Source organism: Phoenix dactylifera, chromosome 6 (genome assembly GCF_051530095.1).
Source record: "Phoenix dactylifera cultivar Ajwa chromosome 6, Ajwa_hap1_PhDact_Kaust_v1.1, whole genome shotgun sequence".
In the NCBI taxonomy this organism is placed as follows: Eukaryota; Viridiplantae; Streptophyta; class Magnoliopsida; order Arecales; family Arecaceae; genus Phoenix; species Phoenix dactylifera.
Genome location: NC_143195.1, coordinates 23,997,804 through 24,021,554, shown reverse-complemented (window position 1 = coordinate 24,021,554; position 23,751 = coordinate 23,997,804). Strand labels below are relative to the sequence as shown.

General features: G+C 40.8%; 2 protein-coding genes and 1 long non-coding RNA gene across 7 annotated transcripts in view; 2 read left to right on the top strand and 1 right to left on the bottom strand.

Moving 5' to 3' along the window:
- Positions 1–8,213, top strand: part of LOC103722361 (mediator of RNA polymerase II transcription subunit 12-like) — a 35,617-nt gene extending 27,404 nt beyond the window's left edge. For all 5 annotated transcript variants that reach the window (XM_008812893.6, XM_088723408.2, XM_039126796.3 and 2 more), the window contains 3 exons: positions 245–2,842; positions 6,269–6,599; positions 7,252–8,213. In XM_008812893.6, coding sequence (XP_008811115.3) covers positions 245–2,842; positions 6,269–6,599; positions 7,252–7,686 — 3,364 coding nt within the window. In that variant the 3' untranslated portion in view covers positions 7,687–8,213. The remainder of the gene's footprint in view (positions 1–244; positions 2,843–6,268; positions 6,600–7,251) is intronic.
- Positions 8,214–20,448: 12,235 nt separating this feature from the next.
- Positions 20,449–23,138, bottom strand: ROPGEF2 (RHO guanyl-nucleotide exchange factor 2). The gene is made up of 8 exons (XM_026810502.4): positions 22,689–23,138; positions 22,488–22,604; positions 22,144–22,298; positions 21,984–22,058; positions 21,610–21,832; positions 21,451–21,518; positions 20,765–21,100; positions 20,449–20,565 (listed from the first exon to the last, which is right to left on the bottom strand). The coding sequence occupies exons 1-8, from the start codon at positions 23,002–23,004 to the stop codon at positions 20,449–20,451; spliced, it is 1,407 nt and encodes a 468-aa protein (XP_026666303.4). The 5' UTR covers positions 23,005–23,138.
- LOC148703175 (uncharacterized) lies at positions 20,895–22,173 on the top strand. Its single transcript, XR_015987910.2, has 3 exons — positions 20,895–21,468; positions 21,656–21,847; positions 21,990–22,173. It is a non-coding gene; the product is annotated as an uncharacterized LOC148703175 (long non-coding RNA).
- Positions 23,139–23,751: the final 613 nt, after the last annotated feature.

Sequence of the window (23,751 nt, the reverse complement as noted above, 5' to 3'; positions counted from 1 at the left end):
GAGAACTGCATTTTCCATAAACTTCAACCTAATATTCTGATATTTAAGATGAATAATTGTTTTTTCTCATGATAATATTTTGTTGAAGACTGATAGTTGACAATGGGTTTGCTTGTTGATAGTATTCTCTCATTATTTTGGAATATAAATTCTGATGTCAAATATGTGGAGCTTGAACTTAGCTTATCATGACAATGGATACTGTTGTTTACTTTTCTTATATCTAATATTTAGCTTGGCTCAGGTATGAAAACGTACTTCTAGCGACAGATCTTTTACCTGAAGTGTTAACTACTTTAATGCATCGAACTGTTGCTTTTGTGACACCCAATGGAAAGTCATTTGGATCAACGGCTTTTGCTTATGCTCGAAATTTACTGAAGAAATATAGAGATGTTGCTAGTGTGACAAAATGGGAAAAAACTTTTAGAGCTACATGTGATCAGAGGCTGCTTGCAGAACTTGATGCTGGACGACCACTTGATGGTGATCTAGTGTTTTCTTCTGGAGTCCCAGCAGGTGTTGAAGACACTGATGAGTATATCCGTCAAAAGATGACTGGGAGATTATCAAGGACTAGCCCCAACCTGAAAGAGATGGTGCAACGACATGTCGAGGAAGCTGTGCACTATTTTTATGGAAAAGAAAGAAAACTTTTTTCAGTCAATAATCCTAAAGGTTCATCATTAGAAAATTGGGAAGACAGTAACCAAATAGCGCAAGATATTGTGTTAGGCCTACTAGACTGTATTAGGCAAAATGGTGGGGCAACTCTAGAAGGCGATCCCTCAATAGTGGCTTCTGCTGTTTCTGCGATTGTTGGTAGTGTGGGGCCTGCCATATCAAAACTGCCAGATTTTACAAGCGGTAATTACCAAAGCTTTTTGTCTACGACAAATTCATTGAATTGTGTACGGCACATTCTGCAAATTCACATAACCTCTCTCTGCTTGCTTAAGGAATCTCTTGGAGAACGTATGAGCCGGATATTTGAGATAGCTTTGGCTGCTGAAGCTTCTTCATCTATTTCTGGGGCTTTTGCTCCTGGGAAGACTTATCGAAGTCAGTTTCAACCATCTTCTGAAACTCATGACATGTATGGAAATCATTCAAATGAACTCGTGAACAATTCTGTAAAACTGTTTGTTGGAAGGGCTGCAAAAGCTGCAGCTGCTGTATCTGCGCTTGTTATTGGGGCCATCGTTCACGGTGCTACTAGCCTAGAAAGGATGGTAACAGCCTTCAAATTAAAGGAGGGCTTGGATATTCTGCAGTTTATTAGGAGTGCAAGATCCAGTTCGAATGGGATGTCCCGTTCCGTTGGCAGTTTCAAGCTAGATCATTGCATTGAAGTATACATACATTGGTTTCGGCTCCTTGTTGGGAACTGCAGAACAGTGTTTGATGGACTAGTTGCAGAAATCCTTGGTGAATCATATATCATAGCTCTTTCAAGGATGCAGCGCATGCTTCCGCTTAATTTGGTTTTTCCTCCTGCTTACTCAATATTTGGAATGGTCATTTGGAGGCCATATATTCTCAACATCAATATTGCGGCTCGGGAAGATGTCCAACTGTATCAAAATTTGTTTGTGGCAATTGGTGATGCTATAAGGCATCAGCCATTTCGAGAACTATGTTTTAGAAATACTCGTGTTCTTTATGATCTTCTTGCTACTGATGTTGGTGATTCTGAATTTGCTGCAATGCTTGAACTGCATAGCTCAGATAAACATTTGAAAACAAGGGCATTTGTTCCTCTTCGGTCACGGCTGTTTCTGAATGCTCTCATTGATTGCAAAATGCCAGCATTTACAATTATGCAGGAAGATGGATCGTGGATTTCAGGGCCTAATGAACAAAGAGCATTTGCTGAAAATGAGGCAAAGCTTCAGGATCAACTTGTGCATGTTTTAGATAACTTGCAACCTGCAAAGTTTCATTGGCAGTGGGTTGTTTTGAGGCTTCTTTTGAATGAGCAAGCTCTTATTGAAAAAACTGAGACTCAGAACATGTCCTTAGTAGAGGCAATTCGATCCCTATCTCCTAATACTGGAAATGTACTTTCTGAAAGTGAAAAGAAATTTACTGAAATTATTCTTACAAGGATCCTAGTTAGACCTGATGCCGCACCACTTTACTCAGAAGTTGTCCATCTGCTTGGAAATTTGCAGCAGGAGTCACTTGTAATGGACATAAAATGGATTTTAGCTGGTCAGGATGTCCTTCTGGGACGGAAATCCATCAGGCAGCAACTTTTACAAGTTGCTCAGCGGAAAGGTCTTTCAACAAAATCCCAATTTTGGAAACCATGGGGTTGGTCAAGTTCCATAGCTGATGGTGTAGCTAACAGAGGTGATAAGAGGAAGTTGGAAGCCATTTCTATAGAAGAAGGAGAACTTGTGGATGAATGCATTGATGTTAAAAAACCTGGTAAAATGAACATTCATAATATTGATGCTGAAGGCTTCACTTCTACCCAGCAGTATATAACTGAGAAAGCTCTTGCTGAATTAACACTTCCATGTATAGACAGGAGTTCCAGTGATATACGCAATTTATTTGCAGCTGAATTGGTAAAGCAGATGGGTGCTATTGATCAACAAATTAATACAATAACACGTGGTGGTAATAAGCAGGCTAGTGCGGCATCGTCTGGAACTGAAGGTTCATCAAACAAAAGCAGCATTCGCAAAGGTATGCGTGGTGGAAGCCCTGTATTGGGCAGGCGATCAACTGGAGTTAGTGATTCTACGCCACCATCTGCCACAGCATTGAAAGCATCCTTGTGGTTGCGCTTGCAATTTCTTTTGAGATTGCTTCCTATTATTTACACTGATAGGTAACTGCAGATCTTAAAACTTATTCTTGAATATTGCCATATATTATTTTTATTCGGCAGCAGTTAAAAGTATGGTTGGTTATTGTCAATTGTCTTAAAAGGTTGCAACCAGATTTGTTATTTTTTGTCACCTTTTCCCCCTTATATCTTCTTGATAATCTTTTTCTACCCATAATTTTATCGTGTCAATGTCTTTGTAAGATACTAATTTCCTTTATTTTTTCCTGATTACCGTGTTAGTGTAACATTAGTAGTCTGATTTTCTTTTAAATAACCATTCAGTCATGTATTTCCTCCCAATATATCCAAGTAATTTTTTTCCTTTTTGGAACGAACTTATGGTCTAATGTTTGGTAGATTTTCTTATGGAGTGATGTTTACTAGAATTCTAGTGAAAGCTTCAGACTTTTGAAGAAGTTAGTTCATGGCATAGTTAATTAAACTGCCTTACATCTGGAGGGGCACTTGGCCTTGGGTGATATCCCCTGGCTTTTTTTGGGCAAGAAATTCCAATTTTGCTCCTTTGTGTAAGTCTAATTTTCTACTTTCTTCAGCCGATTTAAGATTGTTGTGAACTTAGAGTTCCACATTACTGACTTGGAGTTCCACATTTTCTATTTGCTCTTTCATATCTTTTTGCAAAATTCTTCACTTTTCTAGTTTTCCTCCTAGATGAATCTATTAGGGTATGTTTGGATGCAACAAAAACTGCTTGGAAAACTTCTTGTTCCTGGAAAATCAAGTCTTCCATTTGCTTTTTCCATTAGAAAAGTAACAAGTTTGGAAAAATTATAACTAGTTTTCTAGAAAACTTTTGCATTTTCATGCAGAAAACTTAGTTTCCTTTTCCTTTTTCATGGATTTCCTTGCAACAAAACATACCCTTGAGCGCTGAGGAAATGGAAAACTGGGGCTTCTTTTCCATTGAAGGACAACAAATTCATTTCTGCAGTGATAAGGAAGACCCTTGGATTTGATTTCTTGTTTGTGGAATGCAGAATTTCTTTATTTGACCTCTCTCCCTGCTCACCTCTTTCTCCTGTTAATCTGGATAATTGCAAGGGTTTGAGGTGAAAATGTGGGAGATTTTGTTGTGCATATATCTATATCCAGAAATACTTTTACGTAGATATTTATATAATATTTGTATCTTTCTATTTTATTCTTAAGGGTTTGTTACTATTTATTATTGTGCTTTATAGGGGAAGGGAAGGGGTAAAGTACAATACTTGCCTATGACAACATATTTTAGAAGCTCTTTTGTGAATTGCATGGTGAACTGACAGTAATGGGTGATGGCTGATATGCCATTAAGGCACGCAACTGCCTTGTCCCATTAGTAATGTTTTTACATTAGAGAAGGACCAGCAAGCCAATACGTAGGGCCAAGATCTCAATCAGTTACCTATGTAAACTCTCTGATTTTCGACATGGATCTAGTTAGTTGATTCTGATGTTATCTTAAGTGTTTAATGATGACATTAACCATCTGACATCTGGAAATAATTTGAATCATGGATATCTCGTACCTAGCAGCCTTTCTGGCTGATTTAGTGAGAGAAGTAGCTGTCAGTTTTTTGGAGAAAAGTAGGTAAACTCACTCAGACATAATGGTACAAACTTAAGTTCTGTTTAGGCTCTCTCAGATCTATCATCATCAGTAACAGAAACAAGTGTCATGGGTAGGGCATACAGAAACAAGTGTCATGGGTAGGGCATGCAGTTTTGGATAAGCAATAACTAGATCTTCTCCGGGGCATGATTCCCTTCTCTCAATTGGGGCATCCAAATCTCCATTAGCATGTTACAAAATTCTTGACCTAAGTATTTGTGTTATGACTCTACATGATTTGGTTAGGATGTGACATGTCCCACTAAAGTAGTGACATCTATCAGTTTCAGAAGAATCATTTGTGTATTCGTCGGATTTTTAGTAACTTAATATTAAAACTACATCTTATCACCAGTCTGCGTAATTATTAGTATAACTTTATGTTGCTAGGAATAAGGAAATAGGCTTGCTATGGGCAATAGAATAGAGATGTTTTGTGATAATTAAGCCATATTTTTTCATCAATCCAATATCTAATGTATGAAGAGAACATGGAGAAGTTGATTGCTATTCTATTCTAGATTCTATTATGAGCAAGAGGATTGTGACACCATGTAAGTAGTAAATCAGTTTGATTATATCTTCACCCAAGGCTAACGTTCCAGGCTGAGTTGACTTTTTTATGTTTTAGTCTGGGCTTGTTTTATGTGCTGAGTTATGTGAACTATTCACGTGTTGGAATGTAGGCTATGGTTGAATGTGTTTGTCCTAATTCTGGGAAAACTTTGTGCTTGTAGAACACTATCTAGTTGGCTATCCTTGAGGCAAGGGATGAGGTTGCTTTTTGCTGTCTCATGTAAGACTACTGATGTATGGCGGACTAACCTACACTGAATGTGTTCCTACACACATCCTTTTTCTTTACAATTCATGCGATCTTACCAGATGAAAAGAGATGAACATATCTGTACTAGTATTACTAACGAGGGATAAACTCTGATGAGAGTAGGTTTACTGGAAACATTTCCTGATGCTTTAAAGTGACTTCCATTTTGGAAATCTGGTAAGAACTAGCTGGTTATGGCCAGTGATGAACTAATGCTAAAACCCTTACATGTTCGATTGCCTCTGGAGCAAAAGGTAAGGGTTTTGTTGTCAAGTTTTTAACAGATTTGAATTGGAAGAATCGAAGATTAGATTTACTGATGGTGAATGGTACTGACAAGAGTCAGCGTTATGGTAGGTAACATCATTATGCCAGAACCAGGATATTTTCATTTGCTTAGAATACTACTTGCAAGGCATTTTAAGTACAAGGACCTCTGTTTATGCAATCTGTTATACAAAGGCAATTCGGGGAATCTTACCAGCATGAAGTTTTCATCATTATTTCAGAACTCTTCTACACACTGTTCTATCACCTCGTCATCATATTCCCATCATCATTTGCTTAAAACATAATGCTTGGGTAAACTTTTTTCTCGGTAATTTGGAGTAAAACGAAAAATTTCAATATTGCAACAGAAGCAGCGATTTGCTTGGGCATAACCTAATAGTGTGCGTTTGGGGGGCGGGGGTGGGGATTGCTGTTGCCTGAGGAGGCTAGACCTATGTAAAGTTGGAAGTGGTTAAAAATTTGCCATGCTTGATAGGGTGATTTGTAAAGAGAACCTTTGGAAATCTAACGGTTTTCCTTTTATGCGTGTGGAAAAAGTTGCATATTAGAAACAAATAGATCAAATTTGTATCTTTGTTTTCTATTCTTTTATTAGTTTTAGCTATATAATATGTTCACATCTCTCATCTGTGTGAATGATAAGCTTATTAGAACTCTCTGGAATTTTCCCTATTGTCCTGAATTCTTATTTTTACAGGGAGCCATCTGCAAGGAACATGAGGCAAATGCTTGCATCTATCATACTTCGATTACTTGGAGCAAGAGTTGTGCATGAGGATGCAGACCTATACCTTCCTATGCATAGAGTTCCTTCACAAAAGGATGCAGAGTCATTAGTGGAAGGTTCTGTTGCTGCCTCATTAGATTATTCTAGTGATAGCCTATTTGACAGGCTTTTGTGTATCCTACATGGTTTGCTGAGCAACTGCAAGCCAAGTTGGCTGAAGCCCAAGTCTGTCTCCAAATCGACTGTTAAATCTCCTCGAGATTTTTCTGCATTTGATCGTGAGACAGCAGAGAGCTTGCAGGTGAGTTCCATTTGTGTAGTTTGATAAAAAATAAACTTCAAAAAAGGGGAAAATTAAATTTTTTGAAGCAAAACCTGTAGAAATTCCCTGGTTGCATATGATTTAATACTTTTAAACAGAACTGCAAACTCTTAGTGGGTTCGTTTAGAAAGAGAGGTTTTTGTTATCATCCCGGCCCTTTTTATGTCTGTAATCGTCGAATAACTTATGTAGCAACATTTGCCATTACTTTGACTTAAAAGCTGGAATCTGCGTAATACCTGGTGGTGTAACTGTGAAGCTGCCAATTATTAATTCAAGGTTAACTAACTTTCTATTTGTAATTTCCATTTTTTAAAATGTTTTCATCGTTGGTTTCCATCGCAAATAGCACCTCAGCATAACTTAGTGTCCTACTTTGCTGATAAATATAATTTTTCCTTGGATGCTTTGGGCTACAATGGAAATGTCATATTTCTTTTTTACTTTGTCATCGGCATGTTATTTTTACATCAGTTTCTAAGTCAAAGTCCTTTTGTACTGACACTGTCATGCTTTTGCCACATTGTTGGTCAACTATTTGTTCTGCTGATTGGCCAGCCATTTTAAAAAAATAACGATTTCATTTCTTTATTTGTTCCTTATATATAATTGTTACTTTTTATTTTTGTAGGCTGACTTGGACCGCATGGAGTTGCCTGCAACAATTCGGCGGCGTATCCAAGCCGCAATGCCAATTCTCCCTGCATCGCTTCCTTTTTTAATCCCTTGCCATTCTCCGACATCATCTTCGTTGGAGCTTGCATCACTTCAGCCCATCACATCTACTCCAGGCACCCACCAAAGATTTCTTCCCACCACCCGCACGTCTACTAACCTATCTGGAAGAAGCAAGACAGTGCCATCCCAGTATCTGGACATGGAAATTGACCCATGGACGCTGCTGGAAGATGGTACGGGCTCTGCTTCTGCCTCTGGTGGTAACAGCCATATGATTGGTGTTGGGGGGGATCATTCCAATCTGAAGGCTTGCAGCTGGCTCAAGGGGGCTGTGAGGGTGAGAAGAACGGATCTTACGTATGTTGGATCTTTGGATGATGATAGCTGACTCCTTTTCTTGTACAATTATTTGGCAATGGAAGTCTGGCAGCAATCTTTAGAGGCTCATGCGGATGGCTTTCAAATCAATTACAACGGGCTTTGTTCTCCTGCTGGCATAGATAGAACGATCTCTCTTGGGAGAATGTTGAGGGGGGTTTTGTATTAAAAAACACCGGCCTCACCCTGTGGGTATTGGTGTGTACCGGGCCAGTTAAACTAACACTCCAAAGACCCCCATTTTGCTTCCATGCCGATGCCGGGTCTGTTGTATATATAGGCAATATATAATTTGTTCCTCAATTGAGATGAGTAAAATGGCTTTTGAGGAATGGCCTGTAGCTATTTATATCCCAATCCCAATCTTTTCATCACAGTTGTACTTCTAAAGAAAAGGTGGCTTGTGCTGCTGTGGGAAGGATACGTTGCATTATCATGAAAGTAGGTGGGAAAATGACTGAAGAATCATGGATTGATATAAATGTGGTTTGCAGAACATATTTCCATTTTCATTCTAAATGCAGCTCTTTTGCCTTAGTGGCCTGTTCAACTATATAATTTGATCTCAGAACCCCACAGGCACGGGGGAAGCTTATTTTTTATAGCGTTACAAGTTTATTTCTTGGTTTCTTAAGATTTATGATTCTGAATGGTCTTTTTTTTTTGTGATTTGTGCTGTTTTCTGAGCTATAAGCTAATATACTTTTTAAGCACTCCTGGGAAACAGGATGGTGAAACCTTATGCTTGATTCCTCTAACCCTGTGCAGCCATGCTGATCTTGAAGTGGATGCCTGCTGTTTGCCTCGAGAAGTGAACATTATGTTCCTGTCAACTGAACTGCTTGTTGAAATGGTAAGAATAGATTACTGGTAGTTCGATGGCAATTGAACAGAGGAGTTATGCTTGGATTTGCGTAGATCATGCTATTTACACCTGGCTTCCAGGCTGTGCAGCAGGTTCTGAATAAATGTAACCGAAGGCTACGAGCTATGTTTTCCATATGGCTTACATAAATATCTGTTAACATACAAGCGTATGATGGTTTGTAGGATACCAGCATATTGATATACGTGTGGGATATGGGTTTCTGTTTCTTTGCATGCGATATGATGTACGCTTCCGTTCTCAGCTGACAGCATTATTATATTTGCCTGATACTTAAGATATAGCTGAGAAATTAGTACCCGATTAAAATCACAAAATCGAGGTCCTCGTCTTGTTTGGTTTGAGTGGTTTTTTTTATTTTTTATTTTCTGACAAAGGTGGCTCATTCATTAGAGTTGAGGGAGAGAAACTTTCTTCACATCAATATGGAGAAGTTGTGTAAGGCGAGGTTTAGAGTCTGGACTGTAGTTTCCATGTTTGCAACCTGATTGCCTTCTCGTAGAACATGATCAGAAGAAAAATCAGAGACTCTGGCAAGGAGATATCTGATACTCCTTAAAAAGAGTGATGGCCAGTAATCCATGACATCATAGTCTTGGAATCACCTTCCAAAATGATCCCTTGAGCTTGGAGTGTCAAGGTGGTCCTTAGCCCATGCTATGCGACTGTGAGCTCAGCAAAAGAAATGGTCAATGGATAGGGGGATTGCTGCTGCATAAAGGACTTTACCTTGATAATCATGAATTACAAATCCTACACTTGCCAAATTTTGATGGACCGAGCCATTAAAAAATACGTTATTGTATCCTGGTTGTGGGGGCTGCCAAGAGACAAGGTATCGGTGGAAGGGTCCCGCAAAGGATTAGGAAATGTGCTATCCCTAGATGCCAGAATCATTGAGCCTCGGCAACTTAATCGACTTAAGATACTCAAGAGGCAAGGCAGAAGGCTTTACAAAGTAGCTATGTAGGATCAGGCATCTGGTGCCAGAACATCATTTTGCTCCTGCCCTTCCATAGTAGCCACAAGATGTAGTTTAATAGATTTTGAGAGAGAGTCCTATACCTAGAAGATGCTTTTAGACAAAAGGAAGCCCACGGAGGTCAGCAAGTTTAGCTAAAGCTAACCTTGATCACAGGCACTGGAAGAATAGGTGGTCAGCCGTTTATTCCTCTACATTGCATCTGGCACAAACTGGACGTATCAATGAAATTATGCATCCCTAATTTTTTTGTTCAAGATTTCCTTATTCACGAGTTACATGTTATGTGATTAGAGGGATGCTATGGTAGAGATAAAGCATTAGTTTTTGCTTGAGGATAGATTCTACTGGCCTTCTACGCTATGACAAAGGATGTTAGGAGATTCATTAAGATGTGCAGAGAATGCCAATTTGCCAAAGACCGCAAGCAAATATCTTCTTCGTTCTTTTCCTGAAAGATCATGGGAAGATCTTTGCATGGATTTTGTGCTTGAACTTCCAAAGACAAGAAGAGAATTTCCACCAAAGACGGTCTTTTCCAGAGCAATTTCCACCAAACGTATTTGACCCTCATAGGCACAATCAAGAACCACAGCCATTTGGTAAGGAATTAGGTCCGACTTTGGTTTCTCGAGTAGAGGGTATACGTCTTGGAGGGTGATATGGCTGGTCTGGGTGCTGCCCCAAGTTAAACTGATCAGACCAGTCTTCACGCGCAGGAGGCACACTACATATCTGGTTCATCATCTCAGGTGGGAATAAGTCAGAAAGCATGTCCAGATTCCAGCCCCTAGATGATGATATCAAGTCACTAACTCACAAATCAGCACTTAGGAGTTCATATTGATGAAAGTATGCCTGTGTGAGCGGAATGGTAGGTATCCGAGGGTCATTAAGAACATTAATTGAGTGCCCATTTCCAATCAGCCAAACGACTTGGTTCTGAATGATTTGCCCATGGTCACAAATGTCTTCCCACATAAGTGAACTATGTTGGGGTTTAGTGTAAGATGACCAAGATCCACTGAACTGATACTTGGCTGAAACAACTTCGGCCCAGAGGGAGTTGTAATTGATTATGATTTCAGCGGCTATCCTACATAAGAAAGCTTTCCTCCTAGTATATAATGAAGAGATTCCCAATCCTCCTTGATTCCTAGGCAGACATACGGTTTCCTATGCTATAAGATGTAGCTTCTTTAGATTTACACCATGCCTCCAAAGAAAGGCTTGATACACTTTTTCTATTTTATTCAGGAGCCCTGTCGACACATGGATACATGATAAGCAATACGGAGGAATGGATGAGAGCACCGATTAGAGAAAGGTTGCTCTACCTGCGAATGATAGAGCCTTCCATTGCCAATTTGCGATCTTGGTGGTCATCTTTTCCTCGAGGAAGGTGAAGGCCCCTGACTTTTAAGGGTTGTCTCGATAAAGGAACTCCAAGATATTTCCAAACTCCAGTGTTCTCATTTATTAAAAGAAGTCTTCAGATTGGATCGTTAGTAGATTTTGGGGTGGCTTGGCTTATCATAATATGAGATTTTGAAAGATCGATTGCTCGGCTTGAAATGGAGCAATATGCATCAATGATTATTTTAAGGTAGCCCACATCTTTCACAGTGGCCTTAGCCACTACTAAGCAGTCATCAGCAAAAACGATGTGCGATACTATTGGGCCCTTTCTAGGCAATCGATATGCTCTCATGATATTACTCTGGACTGCATAATTTTGGAACTTGGAGAGAACCTCAGAGCTAATGATGAATAAATATGTTGACAATGGGCACCCTTGTAGGAGCCCCTAAGATGGGTGAAACCATTGGGTTGGAGACCTGTTCACATGTAATCCAAAATGGGGCTCCAATATGAATGCTCGTATCCACGAGATGAATTTATAATAGGTTCTAAATTAGGTTAATACTTGAAATAGAAAGGGCCAATGTACCCGATCATATGCTTTCTCCATTTCGAGCTTCACTGCCACTAAGCCTCTGGTGGGGGATGTTCCTTCAAGAGTATGCATGACTTCCTAGGTCAATAAGATATTGTCAGCTATTTTATGCCCTTGAATGAAGGCTTCTTGCTTGGCGGAAATCACGATAGGCATTAAGGGTTTCAATCTATTAACCAGAATCTTTGCTACAATTTTGTAGACAATATTGCAAAGGCTTATTTGTCGATAATCATTGGCCTCAATAGGATTGCTCTTCTTGGGGATGAGAGTTATATAGCTTCTCTTCCATGACTCAGGCATCGTAAATGATCAAAGAAATATTGAATAGCTTGTATTACCTCCTTTTTGATAGGCTGCTACAAGTGTTGATAGAAGAAAGCTGGATAACCATCTGGTCCTGTTGCCTTATCTTTTGACAACTTCTTCCATTTCATCCACTATCAAATTTTGTGAGGTTGTTATTTTGATCCTCTGAGACTATAGAAGAAATTATAGGAACGTCCATATCCTCCACATCCATATGTCTAGTCCATCTTTGTTGAAAATGATGGATCAAGATGGTGCTGATTTCATTTTGATTCTCCACCTTATCACCTTGATCATTTTGTAACATTGAAATTCTACAACGCCTTCTTCGAAGATTAATATATTTTTGGAAGAATCTTTGCCATCACAACACCATGCTTGTCATATGACTTCATGAATGCCATCATAATGCAACCATTGTTTCTCAAATTGGAAGGGCACTTCCTTTCAAAAGTTGCTATCTGACCTTGATAATAGAATGGGACAATGATTAGAGACGAATCTGGTGAGATGAGACACTTTAGATTCTGAAAAAAAGTTTAACCATTGGTCTAAAACAAATGCAGAGTCAATTTTTTTCTAGACTCTAGCCATGCCTAGTATGTTTTTCCAATATGACTACAAGAGCAATGTTGAGCAAAATACAGGATCCAAACGGCGAACAGAACAATGCACAGAATTGAGAGAGGAAGAGGAAGAAGAAATTGAACACAGGGATTTACGTGGTTCGACAATGTGCCTACGTCCACGGGAGCGAAACGGCCGTAACTTTCACTTTCACCAAATAACAAGGGTTATAAGATATTCATAGCTAAACCCTAACCCTAGAGTCCCAATCCCTATCAGCATCCCTAGTAAAATAAAATATTACATAATTATCCCAAAGATAAATATATCCCGTCGCTTCGCTCCGCTCCATTAGAATACCACTCAAATAAGAATACCACTTAATATGAGCTACTTATTCTAACAATCTCCACCTTTGCGAATATTCACCCCTTAGGAGAAAAAATAACCTAGGACACCACCTGACGCTGATAGGTTGGAACACATCCTCTCTAGCACCTAGAGATGTTAACCAAGTCCAAGCAATGCTTGAACTTGTCTGCAGTAACGGGTTTTGTCAACATGTCTGCTGCATTTTCAGAAGTGTGAACTTTCTCAAGCAATATGTCACCGGAAGAAACCAACTCCCTGATCTTGTGATACCTCACATCTATGTGCTTGGTTCTCGCATGATACACCTGGTTCTTCGCCAAATAGATCGCCCTCTGACTGTCACAATGCAACTGAACTCCACCTTGCTGAACACCCAGCTCTTTGACTAATCTCGTCAACCACAATGCTTCCTTGGCAGCCTCAGCTACTGCCATATACTCGGACTCAGTCGTAGATAGTGTAACTAGAGATTGAACCATGGACCTCCAACTGATAGGCCCTCCTGCAAGAGTGAATACATAGCCTGTAGTCGACTTCCTGTCATCCAAGTCTCCTGCATAATTTGCATCAACATACCCCATGATTGAAGGATCATCTTGCTGTCTGACAAACATGATACCATGGTCTGTAGTACTCCTCAAGTACCTGAAAATCCACTTGATTGCATCCCAGTGCTGTCTTCCTGGATTCGCCATAAACTTGCTCACTGCGCTAACTGCATGCGCCAAATCCGGCCTAGTACAAACCATAGCATACATCAGACACCCCACTGCACTAGCATATGGAACCTTTGACATGTCTTCAATTTCTTTTTCTGTCTTTGGGCACTGTGAGGTAGACAATCTGAAATGATTCGCTAAAGGTGTGCTCACTAGCTTTGCATTACCCATGCTGAACCTCTCCAACACCTTTTGTATATAACTACCCTGAGATAACCACAATTTTTTGGAATCTCTGTCCCTGTGAATCTCCATCCCAAGAATCTTCTTGGCCGCATCCAAATTCTTCATGTCAAACTCTCTACTCAACAAAGTCTTCAACTTGTTGACTTTATTTATACTCTTCGCAGCAATCAGCATATCATCCACATACAGTAACAGAAAAATAAAAGAACCATCATCAAGGCTCCTCACATAAACACAACAGTCATACTCACATCTCCTGTAGCCAATCCGAATCATGTAAGAATCAAAACGCTTGTACCACTGCCTCGGAGATGGCTTTAGCCCATAAAGTGACTTCCTCAATTTACAGACTAAGTGCTCCTGTCTAGGTTCTGAAAATTCTTCTGGCTGCTGCATATAAATCTGCTCCTCCAACTCACCATGAAGAAAAGCTGTCTTTACATCCATCTGCTCTAACTCCATATCATAATGTGTTACCAATGCCAACACTACCCTGATGGAAGTGTGTCTGACCATTGGAGAGAAAATTTCATCATAGTCAATCCCAGCTCTCTGTGAGTATCCTTTTGCTACCAGACGTGCCTTAAACTTTTTCCCTTTTTTTTTTTCTGATACTGCTTCTTTTTTCTTGAACACCCACTTGCTTCCTATCGCTCTCTTCCCCTCCGGAAGCTCCACCAACTCCCATGTCTGATTTTTATTCAAAGATTTCATCTTCTCCATCATAGCACCCATCCATCTACTCTTCTCCTAGCTGTGAACCGCCTCCTGAAAAGTAGTAGGATCTCCACTGCTAGTAATTAATGCATAGAAAACCAAATCTTCGAAACCATACCTAGTTGGTGGCTTGATAGTACGCCTTGGGTCTATTTGTGGTTATATTATGTTGCTCTTGATCGGCTGAGGTAGGAGTCTCTGTATCCTGAATATTATTCTCTTTGATAGAACTCTAACTCCACCTGCACTACCTGCTTATTGCTGCTGCAACTTCTGGCATCTGCTTCTCTTCTTCTTGAGTACTTTTCAACATGGCTTTCTCATCAAAAACCACATCTCTGCTGATCACTACCTTGTTTGCCTTCTTGAATCCCAAAGCTTGTACCCTTTCACCCCTTTCTGATACTCCAGAAAGATACACTGTCTAGACCTCGGGTCTAGCTTTGACCTCTCCTCACTAGGAATATGCACATAGGCAGGACATCCAAATACTCTCAAACCTGAATAGTCTACCTCATTACCTGTCTATACCTCCTCTGCAACCTTACCATCTAGTGCTGCCCTCGGTGACCTGTTAATCAAGAAGCATGCCATATTTACTGCCTCTGCCCAGAAGTTCTTTGCAAGCCCTGCATTTAACCTGAGACACCGTGCTCTTTCAGCTATAGTCCTGTTCGTCCTTTCCGCCACACCGTTCTGTTGAGGTATCTTGCGTACTGTAGAGTGTCTCTTAATCCCATGCTACTCACAAAACTCAATGAACTTTAAATCTGTGTACTCAGTCCTATTGTCTGACCTGAGGCATTTGATCTTTCTCCCTGTCTGATTCTCTACTTCAGCTTTCCACAACTTAAACTTGGCAAACGTTTCTGACTTGTGCCGAATGAAATATACCTAGACCTTTCTCGAGAAATCATCAGTAAAAGTTACGAAATATGTATTTCCACCCTGTGATGCTACTCTGACTGGTCCCCAAACATCTGTATGAACATAGTCAAGAATACCCTCTGTCTTGTGCGTGGCAGTCCTGAATTGAACCTTGTTCTATTTTTCAAGAACACAATACTTGCAGAAATCTAGTTTGTAAGTTTTAATATCCTTCAGAAAATTTCTTTTATGCAGTTCCAGCATACCACGTTCACTCATATGATCCAAACACATATGCCACAAGACTGTATTATCAGACTCAGACTCTGCAGCAGTAACTCCACCTATAACAGTAGTCCCTATCAACCTGTAGATGTTTCCTGCTACTCTTTGCCCCTTCATCACTGTCATAGCACCTCTACTAACCTTCATTACTCCACCTTGAGACTTGTAACAAAACCCGTTGGAGTCTAAGGTACCCAATGAAATTAGATTCTTTTTCAAATCTGGAACATGTCTAACATTACACAACATTCTAACCACACCGTCAAACATAGTAATTCTGATATTCTCTATTCCAATGACTTTGCAAGATGCATCATTACTCATCAAAACAGAACCAGAATTAACTAACCTGTAGGTGTCAAACCAATCTTTATTGGGCGTTATGTGATAGGAACATGCTGAATCCAAAATCCAAGAATCAGCGAGATGATCTGAACTGGACGAAACTGAAAGTATGTCACCGTCACTGCTCTCTGTATCTTCTTTCACTATATTTGCAGACTTGAACCCTTCAGATCTGTCATCATCTTTACCCTTTTTTTTCTCAGGACAATTGTGCTCTATGTGACCCTGTTTTCCACACTTGTAGCACGTTATGCTCTTCTTTTTCCTGGATTTAGACCGAGATTTACTGCGATTTGATCCATTCCTTGTGTTGCTTCTTCCACGCTCCTGGTTACCCTTCACCACTAAGCCTTCTCCCTGAGAACTTTCAGCATTGGCTTTCTTCCTCTAATGAAAACCTAACAAGGCTCCAATGACGTCCTCTAACTCTAGGGTCTCCTTTTCCCACGTCAGAGTTGTAACCAAATTTTCGTATGTAGGAGAAGCGGGTAAAGAATGCAATAACATCAACGCTTTATCTTCGTCTTCGAACTTCACATCAACTCGCTGCAGATCACTGATAATCTGATTGAACACGTTGATATGTTGGCTTAAATCAGCACCCTCCATTTCAAGGCCATACAGTTTCTGCTTAAGATAGAGCTTGTTCGTCAACGATTTGGACATATACCGACTCTTCAATTTTGACCAAATTGCCGCCGGCGATTCCTCGTCCATGACATGATACATCACGTCATCAGCCAGTCAAAGTCGTATATTTGAAACAGCCTTCGCCTCCAATTCTTTCCACTTTGCATTACCCATGTCATCTGGTTTCTTTCCGTACAGGGCCTTTACCATACCCTGCGATACTAATAGATTCTTCACCCTCCTCTGCCATAGCCCGAAATTCCCAGTTACATCGAACTTTATCACATCGAACTTCGCAGAAGACATCCCTACAATTTTATCTTTTTGCAAAATAAATTAGAGAAAAATAGGATCTGATGAAAATAAAAAATACCAGAAACACCCCTCTTCTCCTAGGTCAGAACGTGCCCACGGGAAAGACTCCTCTTCCGGATCTAAACGCGCATGGCAGAGGTGGCGCAGTCACGGGCACGGGTGCGGGTGCACGGCGACGCGGGCAGTGGTGCAACGGGAGGATGCTGGCAGACACGGGCGCACGGGGGCTTTTCTTCCTCGCTCGTGGACTGCAACAGGGAGTTTTTTTTTCTTTCTTCCACGCGGAAGCCGGTGAAAAAATCAGGGGAGCACGGGAGGCGTCGCGGCGGAATGCGCGGCCTCTCCTCCTCTCTCGCGTCCGGCCGGCCGGGGGGATCTCCTCTCCTCTTCTTGCCTTGGAAGCCGCCGGTGATGGGGATTTTGGTTTGGACGAAGACAAGGCCCAAAAAACTCTGTGAGAAGAGAAACAACATCCACGGCCGTCGTTCCTTCCCTCACGCTCCTTCCTCTGTTCTTCTTCTCGTTTTGGGAAGAGAACACACAAACCCCAAAACAAAAATTCCCTCCACGTGAAGCACTTAGGAAGAGAAAACACCAGAGCCCCTTCCCCCACGTGAAGCCTCCTACGAAAGGACCTCTTCCTCGCTGCCTTCAAGACAGAACCCACAGAAGAAAAGGTGTTTCTCGCCTTGGGAAGAGAGCCATCAAAAACCCACCATACGGAAAATCAATTTGTAACCTCGAGGCTCTGATACCAATTGTTGAGCAAAATACAGAATCCAAACAGCGAACAGAACAATGCACAGAATTGAGAGAAAAAAAGAAAGAAGAAATTGAACATAGAGATTTATGTGGTTCGGCAATGTGCCTACGTCCACGGAAGCGAAACGACCGTAACTTTCACTTTCACCAAATAACAAGGATTACAAGATATTTATAGCTAAACCCTAACCCTAGAATCCCAATCCCTATCAGCATCCCTGGTAAAATAAAATATTACATAATTATCCCAAAGATAAATATATCCCGTCGCTTCACTCCGTTCCATTAGAATACCACTCAAATAAGAATACCACTTAATATGAGCCACTTATTCTAACAAGCAATAAATATCCGGTAGCTCCTCATAGATAAATTGTTTCCATATAAAGTTGTCCTTTACCCATATCTGAGCCCCTAGGAAGACACTCTTTGTTACATTGATGAACACACACAGACACAGGCAAAATCTTTTCGGGTTGAAGATTCAATCCGCTCATCCAGGAATAGGGGCGTTCCAACCATAGAGACTATTTTGAATATTTTTTCTTTATCCCACAGCTCCATGGTAATGTCTGCAGTTGAATCTGAACCCTAGCTTGCGGGATATCATCCCAGCCTGGGTTGAAATTAGGGCGCTAGCTTTCTAGTGACAACAACTATCCTTCCGAAGACCATGGTCCTTTGGCTAGAATACGGCTTCGAGTCTCCTCCGACGGAGGATCAAAGAGGAGAACCCTATCAGAGAGTGATGAGACCTTGAAGTTTCCTTCCATGTTTCACCGTATCTTCATCTCTCTTTGGACAAAATCTAACGGGAAGCCTTTGTCGAGAAACTTACCCACTAGTGCCAGTTTGCATCGAGCACACGCCCTGTTGATATTCTTGTCGGAAAACGCCACCACCTGTGTGAATTTTTCCTCCAGTATAGCTACCTCCTCAGTCGTGGCCTTAGAGGTCTCTCATCTAAACTGGCGAAGCCCTTGGACAACCTAAGCCCACGATCTAGAGGACTTAGATGCGTTAGCTCCATTTTTGCTCGTTGTGGTTCGTGGGGTAGAACCATTCACCCCTTTTTGTTTTAGTTCCGGGGTCGTCGTGGTCCTAGGCGAGGAACCCCTCTTTGAATCATACCGATCGACAGTCACAAGGTGCTCCTTCCCCTTCATAGAGGGGCCTTTCAAAACCTTCGTCGCGAACTTTCCTTTATACGGTTGGGCTACATTGGAATGAAAATGAAGTTTTGATTGTTAATTGATACTTTTTTTAATTTGTGGGATCTTAAGTATAACTAGCTCAACTTGAAGAGATGTCTCTACATTTTTTTAAACAATATATTTAATTATTAAAAATCTAATTAATATATTTAATATATTTAATCTAATTTGTTATGCTTAATTGTAGGTCAGTTGGATTACGTATTTAACAAAATAGATGAGATTTAAATTTGAATTTTTGATTTATTTGATAAACAAATAGATGAGATTTAAATTTGAATTTTTGATCTATTTGATAAACAGGTGTAATTGAGACTTCGGTTTTACAAATTTTTGCTCCGACCCAGCCCAACCTGATCGAGCTGACGTGACCCGGTGCGAAGAGGGACATGCTTGCGGCGGGAGAAAAGAGTTGGAGAAGGGAACGGAAGCACCAGGGAGGACACAGGGAGGCGTGCAGCACAGGGAGAGAAAAGAGGAGCAGAGAGAGGGGCCGATCAGAACACAGCATCATCACCTACTTGAATGTTCGAAAGAGAAGGGCAGATCGAGGAAAGTACCTCACTGACTACACTGCCGCCGCAACGGCGAGCTCGCGTACACGACAGAGCACGGTATGGCATCTCTCATGGCGGCGATCTGGGGTTCGATACTTCAGAAAGAGAGAGATTCCCCTGATCCTGTTCCTGACTCCACCCCGTAGAGGATACGGCACTGTTGGTCATCGCAGTCGAGTGTCTGCCCCCTTACAATAAGGTCCGGCCTGGTTGGGCGAACCCGAACCTCCGTAATTCCGGTGGCTGCTTCTCCTGGATCGAGATCGTTGCCTCTAATCGAGGCATTAGATGGAGTGGAAACTGCTGTTTGACTGGGTTCCTTGTACTATCCTCATCAAGAGAGGCGGCAGTTGGGAAGTCCAGGACGGCGGCGGCGGCGGCGATCGGGTGTTAAGGGCTGGGTTCTGGAGGTGACCGGCGGCAGGGATGGGTATCTTCTTGGATAAAGAAACAAGGCAGAGAACGGGGGGAGGGAAAAAACAAAAAAACGCTTTGGGCGCTCGGCAAAGGAAACGAAAAGAGAAGGATGTTCCTTAAGAACTCGGCATTCTGTGTAGTGTAAGCTCTCGAATGGGACTTCTGATTTTGGTGTCCTATACTATATGCTCCCAGAATAATGTTGCCGAAATGAAATACGAATTAAAAAAAAGAAAAGAAAGCGACTTCACTTGTCATGGCTTAATAGAGGTTTTAACTGAAACTTGATTTTGGAGTCACATCTGAGCAAAATTTATAATTTTCTTTTTAAAGATTTTAGTGTTTTGGTTAGCTGAATGCATGCTATAAAGGAGACAATTAGGGAGTATATTTAGCTACCATTTGAAGAAATCCTTCAAAAGTACTTCAAGTCAAGAACCTGGATTTAGTATTACATTTTCTTCTTGTCTTCACCATCTTGGCACCTGGTTCACATCTATCAGGACAATGTAGAGCAATTTTCTTTCTCATCTTGCTCGATGCAGAAGACAGTCCCAGTCCATGGAGCATTCAGGAATGATTTATTTTCTATTGTTAGTCTGTTTTAAGGCAACATTTGTTAGAATGACATGATGAGAATTCTGTCTGCAACTCTCATTTTGACTTGTAGGTTGGAGGGAACTGATCATCTCCTTTTCACAAATCCATCCACAAAAAGAACATCATCAATCAATGCGACGATGTTAAATGCCAAACTTTCCAGCACTCTTGAGTAGCTCTCTAGGATTGCTTGTCCAACATCCTGTGGCAGAAAAATGTAAACATCATCTACATGTGAATAGTTTGCATCAAGTTGCCTGATGAAATTGAGATCATGCCAATGACAACATGGAAATTAAGATGTGGAATGCACCATCCTTGTAGCTTCTTAGCAATAGCTGTGTAAATTCTGCCTCTATTACCAGTATATTTAAGCACCATGCACCATGTTGTATCCTTACCTTGTTGTACTGGATTTTGCTTGTATCAAGAGTTGTTTGTGACAACTCTGGGTATCTATGCTTCAGACAAAGCAAGAGACTCTCAGCTCTATTCGCAAGCATGTAATTTTTGTCTCCATCAGCTATTAGGTCCTTCACCATATCCCATGAAGATTTTGAATTGCTCATGCTTGCTTTGCGCTGCCACACATAGATTGCAGCTTCCACACGGTCGGCGAACTCAAGTGCTTCATGCTCCGAAGCTATATCAAGACCATCTAGAAGATAGTCAGGGGAGAACTTCTTTGGAGTGGACATGTGGCGATAGATAGAATCTCCTGTGCTTGCACGCCCGCTCTGAATCATCAAAAGCAATTTTCAGCAGGAAGAATAAAATTAGCTTGTTTGATTACAACAAATTGCCCTTGCTTCGATTCCCAACCCTTTCACTTTTTATCGTCAGATAAGAAAATCTCTAGAGTAGATTTACTTCTTCCTATTGTCTTTTGAGAGAGTAATGCAGGCTGTGGATCTTCTTGCTACAATGGTATGAATTATGCAAGGCAAGGACTGCCGAACCGGTACCGAGACCCGTACCATTGAAGGTATGGCATTGTTAGAAGGGCCGTGTGGGCATTGTTTTATGGGGGATGAAGGGTTGCTGATCCACTGAACATATATTTCATGTTATTTTGGGATTATATTACCTTTGGAAGTGCTGCAAGGTATGATTCTGGGACCTCCATTTCAGCAAGAATCGCACTGTTGATTGCCAGCTTTAGTTCCGTAAATGCTTTCGTATGAAGCTTGAGTCAAGTCTAGTCTCATGCAGTGAAGATCGTCAAGCAATCATTGCTCGTCTCTCCTGGCTGCTTTGTGAATCTGATTTGCACATTCACGTTTTTGCTGCAGCTCCTTCCGTGATCTCTCAGGGAGGCCAGAAACAGGAACATATGGGATAGGTAGCCACCATTTTTCATCATTCCGTTGAATCACCTGCCGGAATGACCTTGAGGTACAGGCAATTGATGATTGCATCCCATCATCAACATACCAGAAATCTGTATTCTGAAAGCTGTCCAATATTTCCTGCAGTAAGTTCAGGTATTTGATGAGATTACTTTATACAAGCTTCTTAGTTTTTCTTGAGAAATATTTGACTGTATCAAAGCTTTTTGATACAAAAAGGCCTCGCCAGTAATATATATCATATCAAAGTGACTGATCAATAAAATCTTACAAGCAGTATAGTATCCAGCTTTCTGAGCGCAGGAAGATTGATGTAAATATCTGATCTTGGCCTTCTTGCCATCACCTGAAAAATAAAGCTGCATTAAAGACAAGATAAAGTGAAGCAAAGGAAGCTAGGATAATTTTTGGTTATCGAGATCGATCCTCGCCTCTAGAGTACTCCCATCTGGCAAGTTCTGGAAAGAAGGGAAGAATTCAACTATGCAATCACAGACAGATAGAAGGCATGCCATCTCTCTCCTCCACATGGACTTCTTCTCAGGTGGTAGAGGCTCCAATTTGTAACAGTGGCCAAAAACAGTAGCTGTGGAAGGAGAAAAGGAGATAAGATGCAGATGAACATAAAGCTGATTCAACATCTCTAGGAATCATAACTGTAGCACAAGCCCTTGTATTTAGAAATTGTATTATTTTGATTTTGATATGAAGACTCGAAATATGAATAGATAAAGAGATTTAGGGACTTGGGTACAAGGCATTTGAATGGACAAACCATAGAGGTTTGTAATGGCATTTGAGATTGCAACAGCTGAGCAAACACCCTTCCCACTTCCTGACATGTCTTCGCCCAGCAAAAGCTTCGAGAATTTCTCCTTCATCATTTCCAGCTCTGGTATTCTCTCAAAAATCAGAGCAAGCAATAAGAAAATTTAAACACGTTATGTTTTCAATCCATTGTAGAATGTGAACTGACCTGAATTTGCTACATCATCATTGCCTAGGTGCTCATCGAGCACATCAGCATGCTGTTTCATCCTGAGTTTGGTTATAACTGGTGAAGCTCGCCCCACTAGCTTAGAAATTGGCAATCCCAAAGGAAGGGCAAGGGGCTCATCCAAAATGCTGGGCTCTGAGTAGCTTGAGACTTCAGAGGTCGTACGGCTATAGTCGAGCGAACGGCCGCCAGGGGTGGAGCATCCAGTGTCTGTATTTGATCTCTCGATCTGGTCTTCTGAGGAGGGAGGGTAATCCATCTCCGAATTCCCGTCACACACCGAGGAGCTGTCCATCTCAAGTATAAAAACTCAAGTGTGGTCCACTCAAAGCTGCAGCCATTGACCCCTAGCTTCAATGGAATGGAAACTGGTTGTCATGGAGGAATACTTGTAAGCAGTAGGTGACTCCCTGTTTTACAGAGCAATGCATGTCTTTCAGGTAATCTATATTATATGACATTGAAAATTTGATATCAATAAGGAATTTAATCATTCCAAAATTTCTAAAGCATAAACTTATGGATCAAAATGTCTTTTAAGAAGCTTAATGCTTGATTGTTTTGTCTAATGAAATTTTCCTAATTGCTTAATGGTGAAAATAATTAAAAGATAGTTTTTTCTCAAGAAGAAGAAAATAGTTAAAAGTTGGTGATCTTATATAATCTTCCTGAAAATCTGATGAAGAGCGATGGTGGAAAGAACTTACTTCAGACGGTCAGAAAGAATAGAGCAGTTTATTTCTAAGGCCTCCCTTCTGATAACAAACAGGAAACCACCAAACAGAATGGTACCGAATATAGGACAGGAAGAAAAAGAAAAGGTGAAGATTTAAACTCAAAAGCCTTCTTAAGTTTTATTGCTTTTACTTTCTCGATGTTCTCTAAGAAAATTTTAATAGAGTTTAGTTGCTCAGTTCATAACATACTGATTCACATAATACCTTATCTGCTATTCCTTTTCTAGCGACAAAGCACCAGGCATGAGATTCAAAAACAAACCAAAGAAAAAAACATCGTTGCAGAGAAAGGCAATGGTCCCTCC

Excerpts from the sequence above, each read along its gene's own strand:
- ROPGEF2 (XM_026810502.4), bottom strand. The coding sequence starts at position 23,004 with ATGGACAGCTCCTCGGTGTGTGACGGGAATTCGGAGATGGATTACCCT. Across the intron at positions 22,299-22,487 it reads TGCCATTACAAACCTCTATG|CTACTGTTTTTGGCCACTGT; the intron begins GTTTGTCCATTC and ends CTCCTTCCACAG. Across the intron at positions 21,833-21,983 it reads AGCTGGATACTATACTGCTT|GAAATATTGGACAGCTTTCA; the intron begins GTAAGATTTTAT and ends AACTTACTGCAG.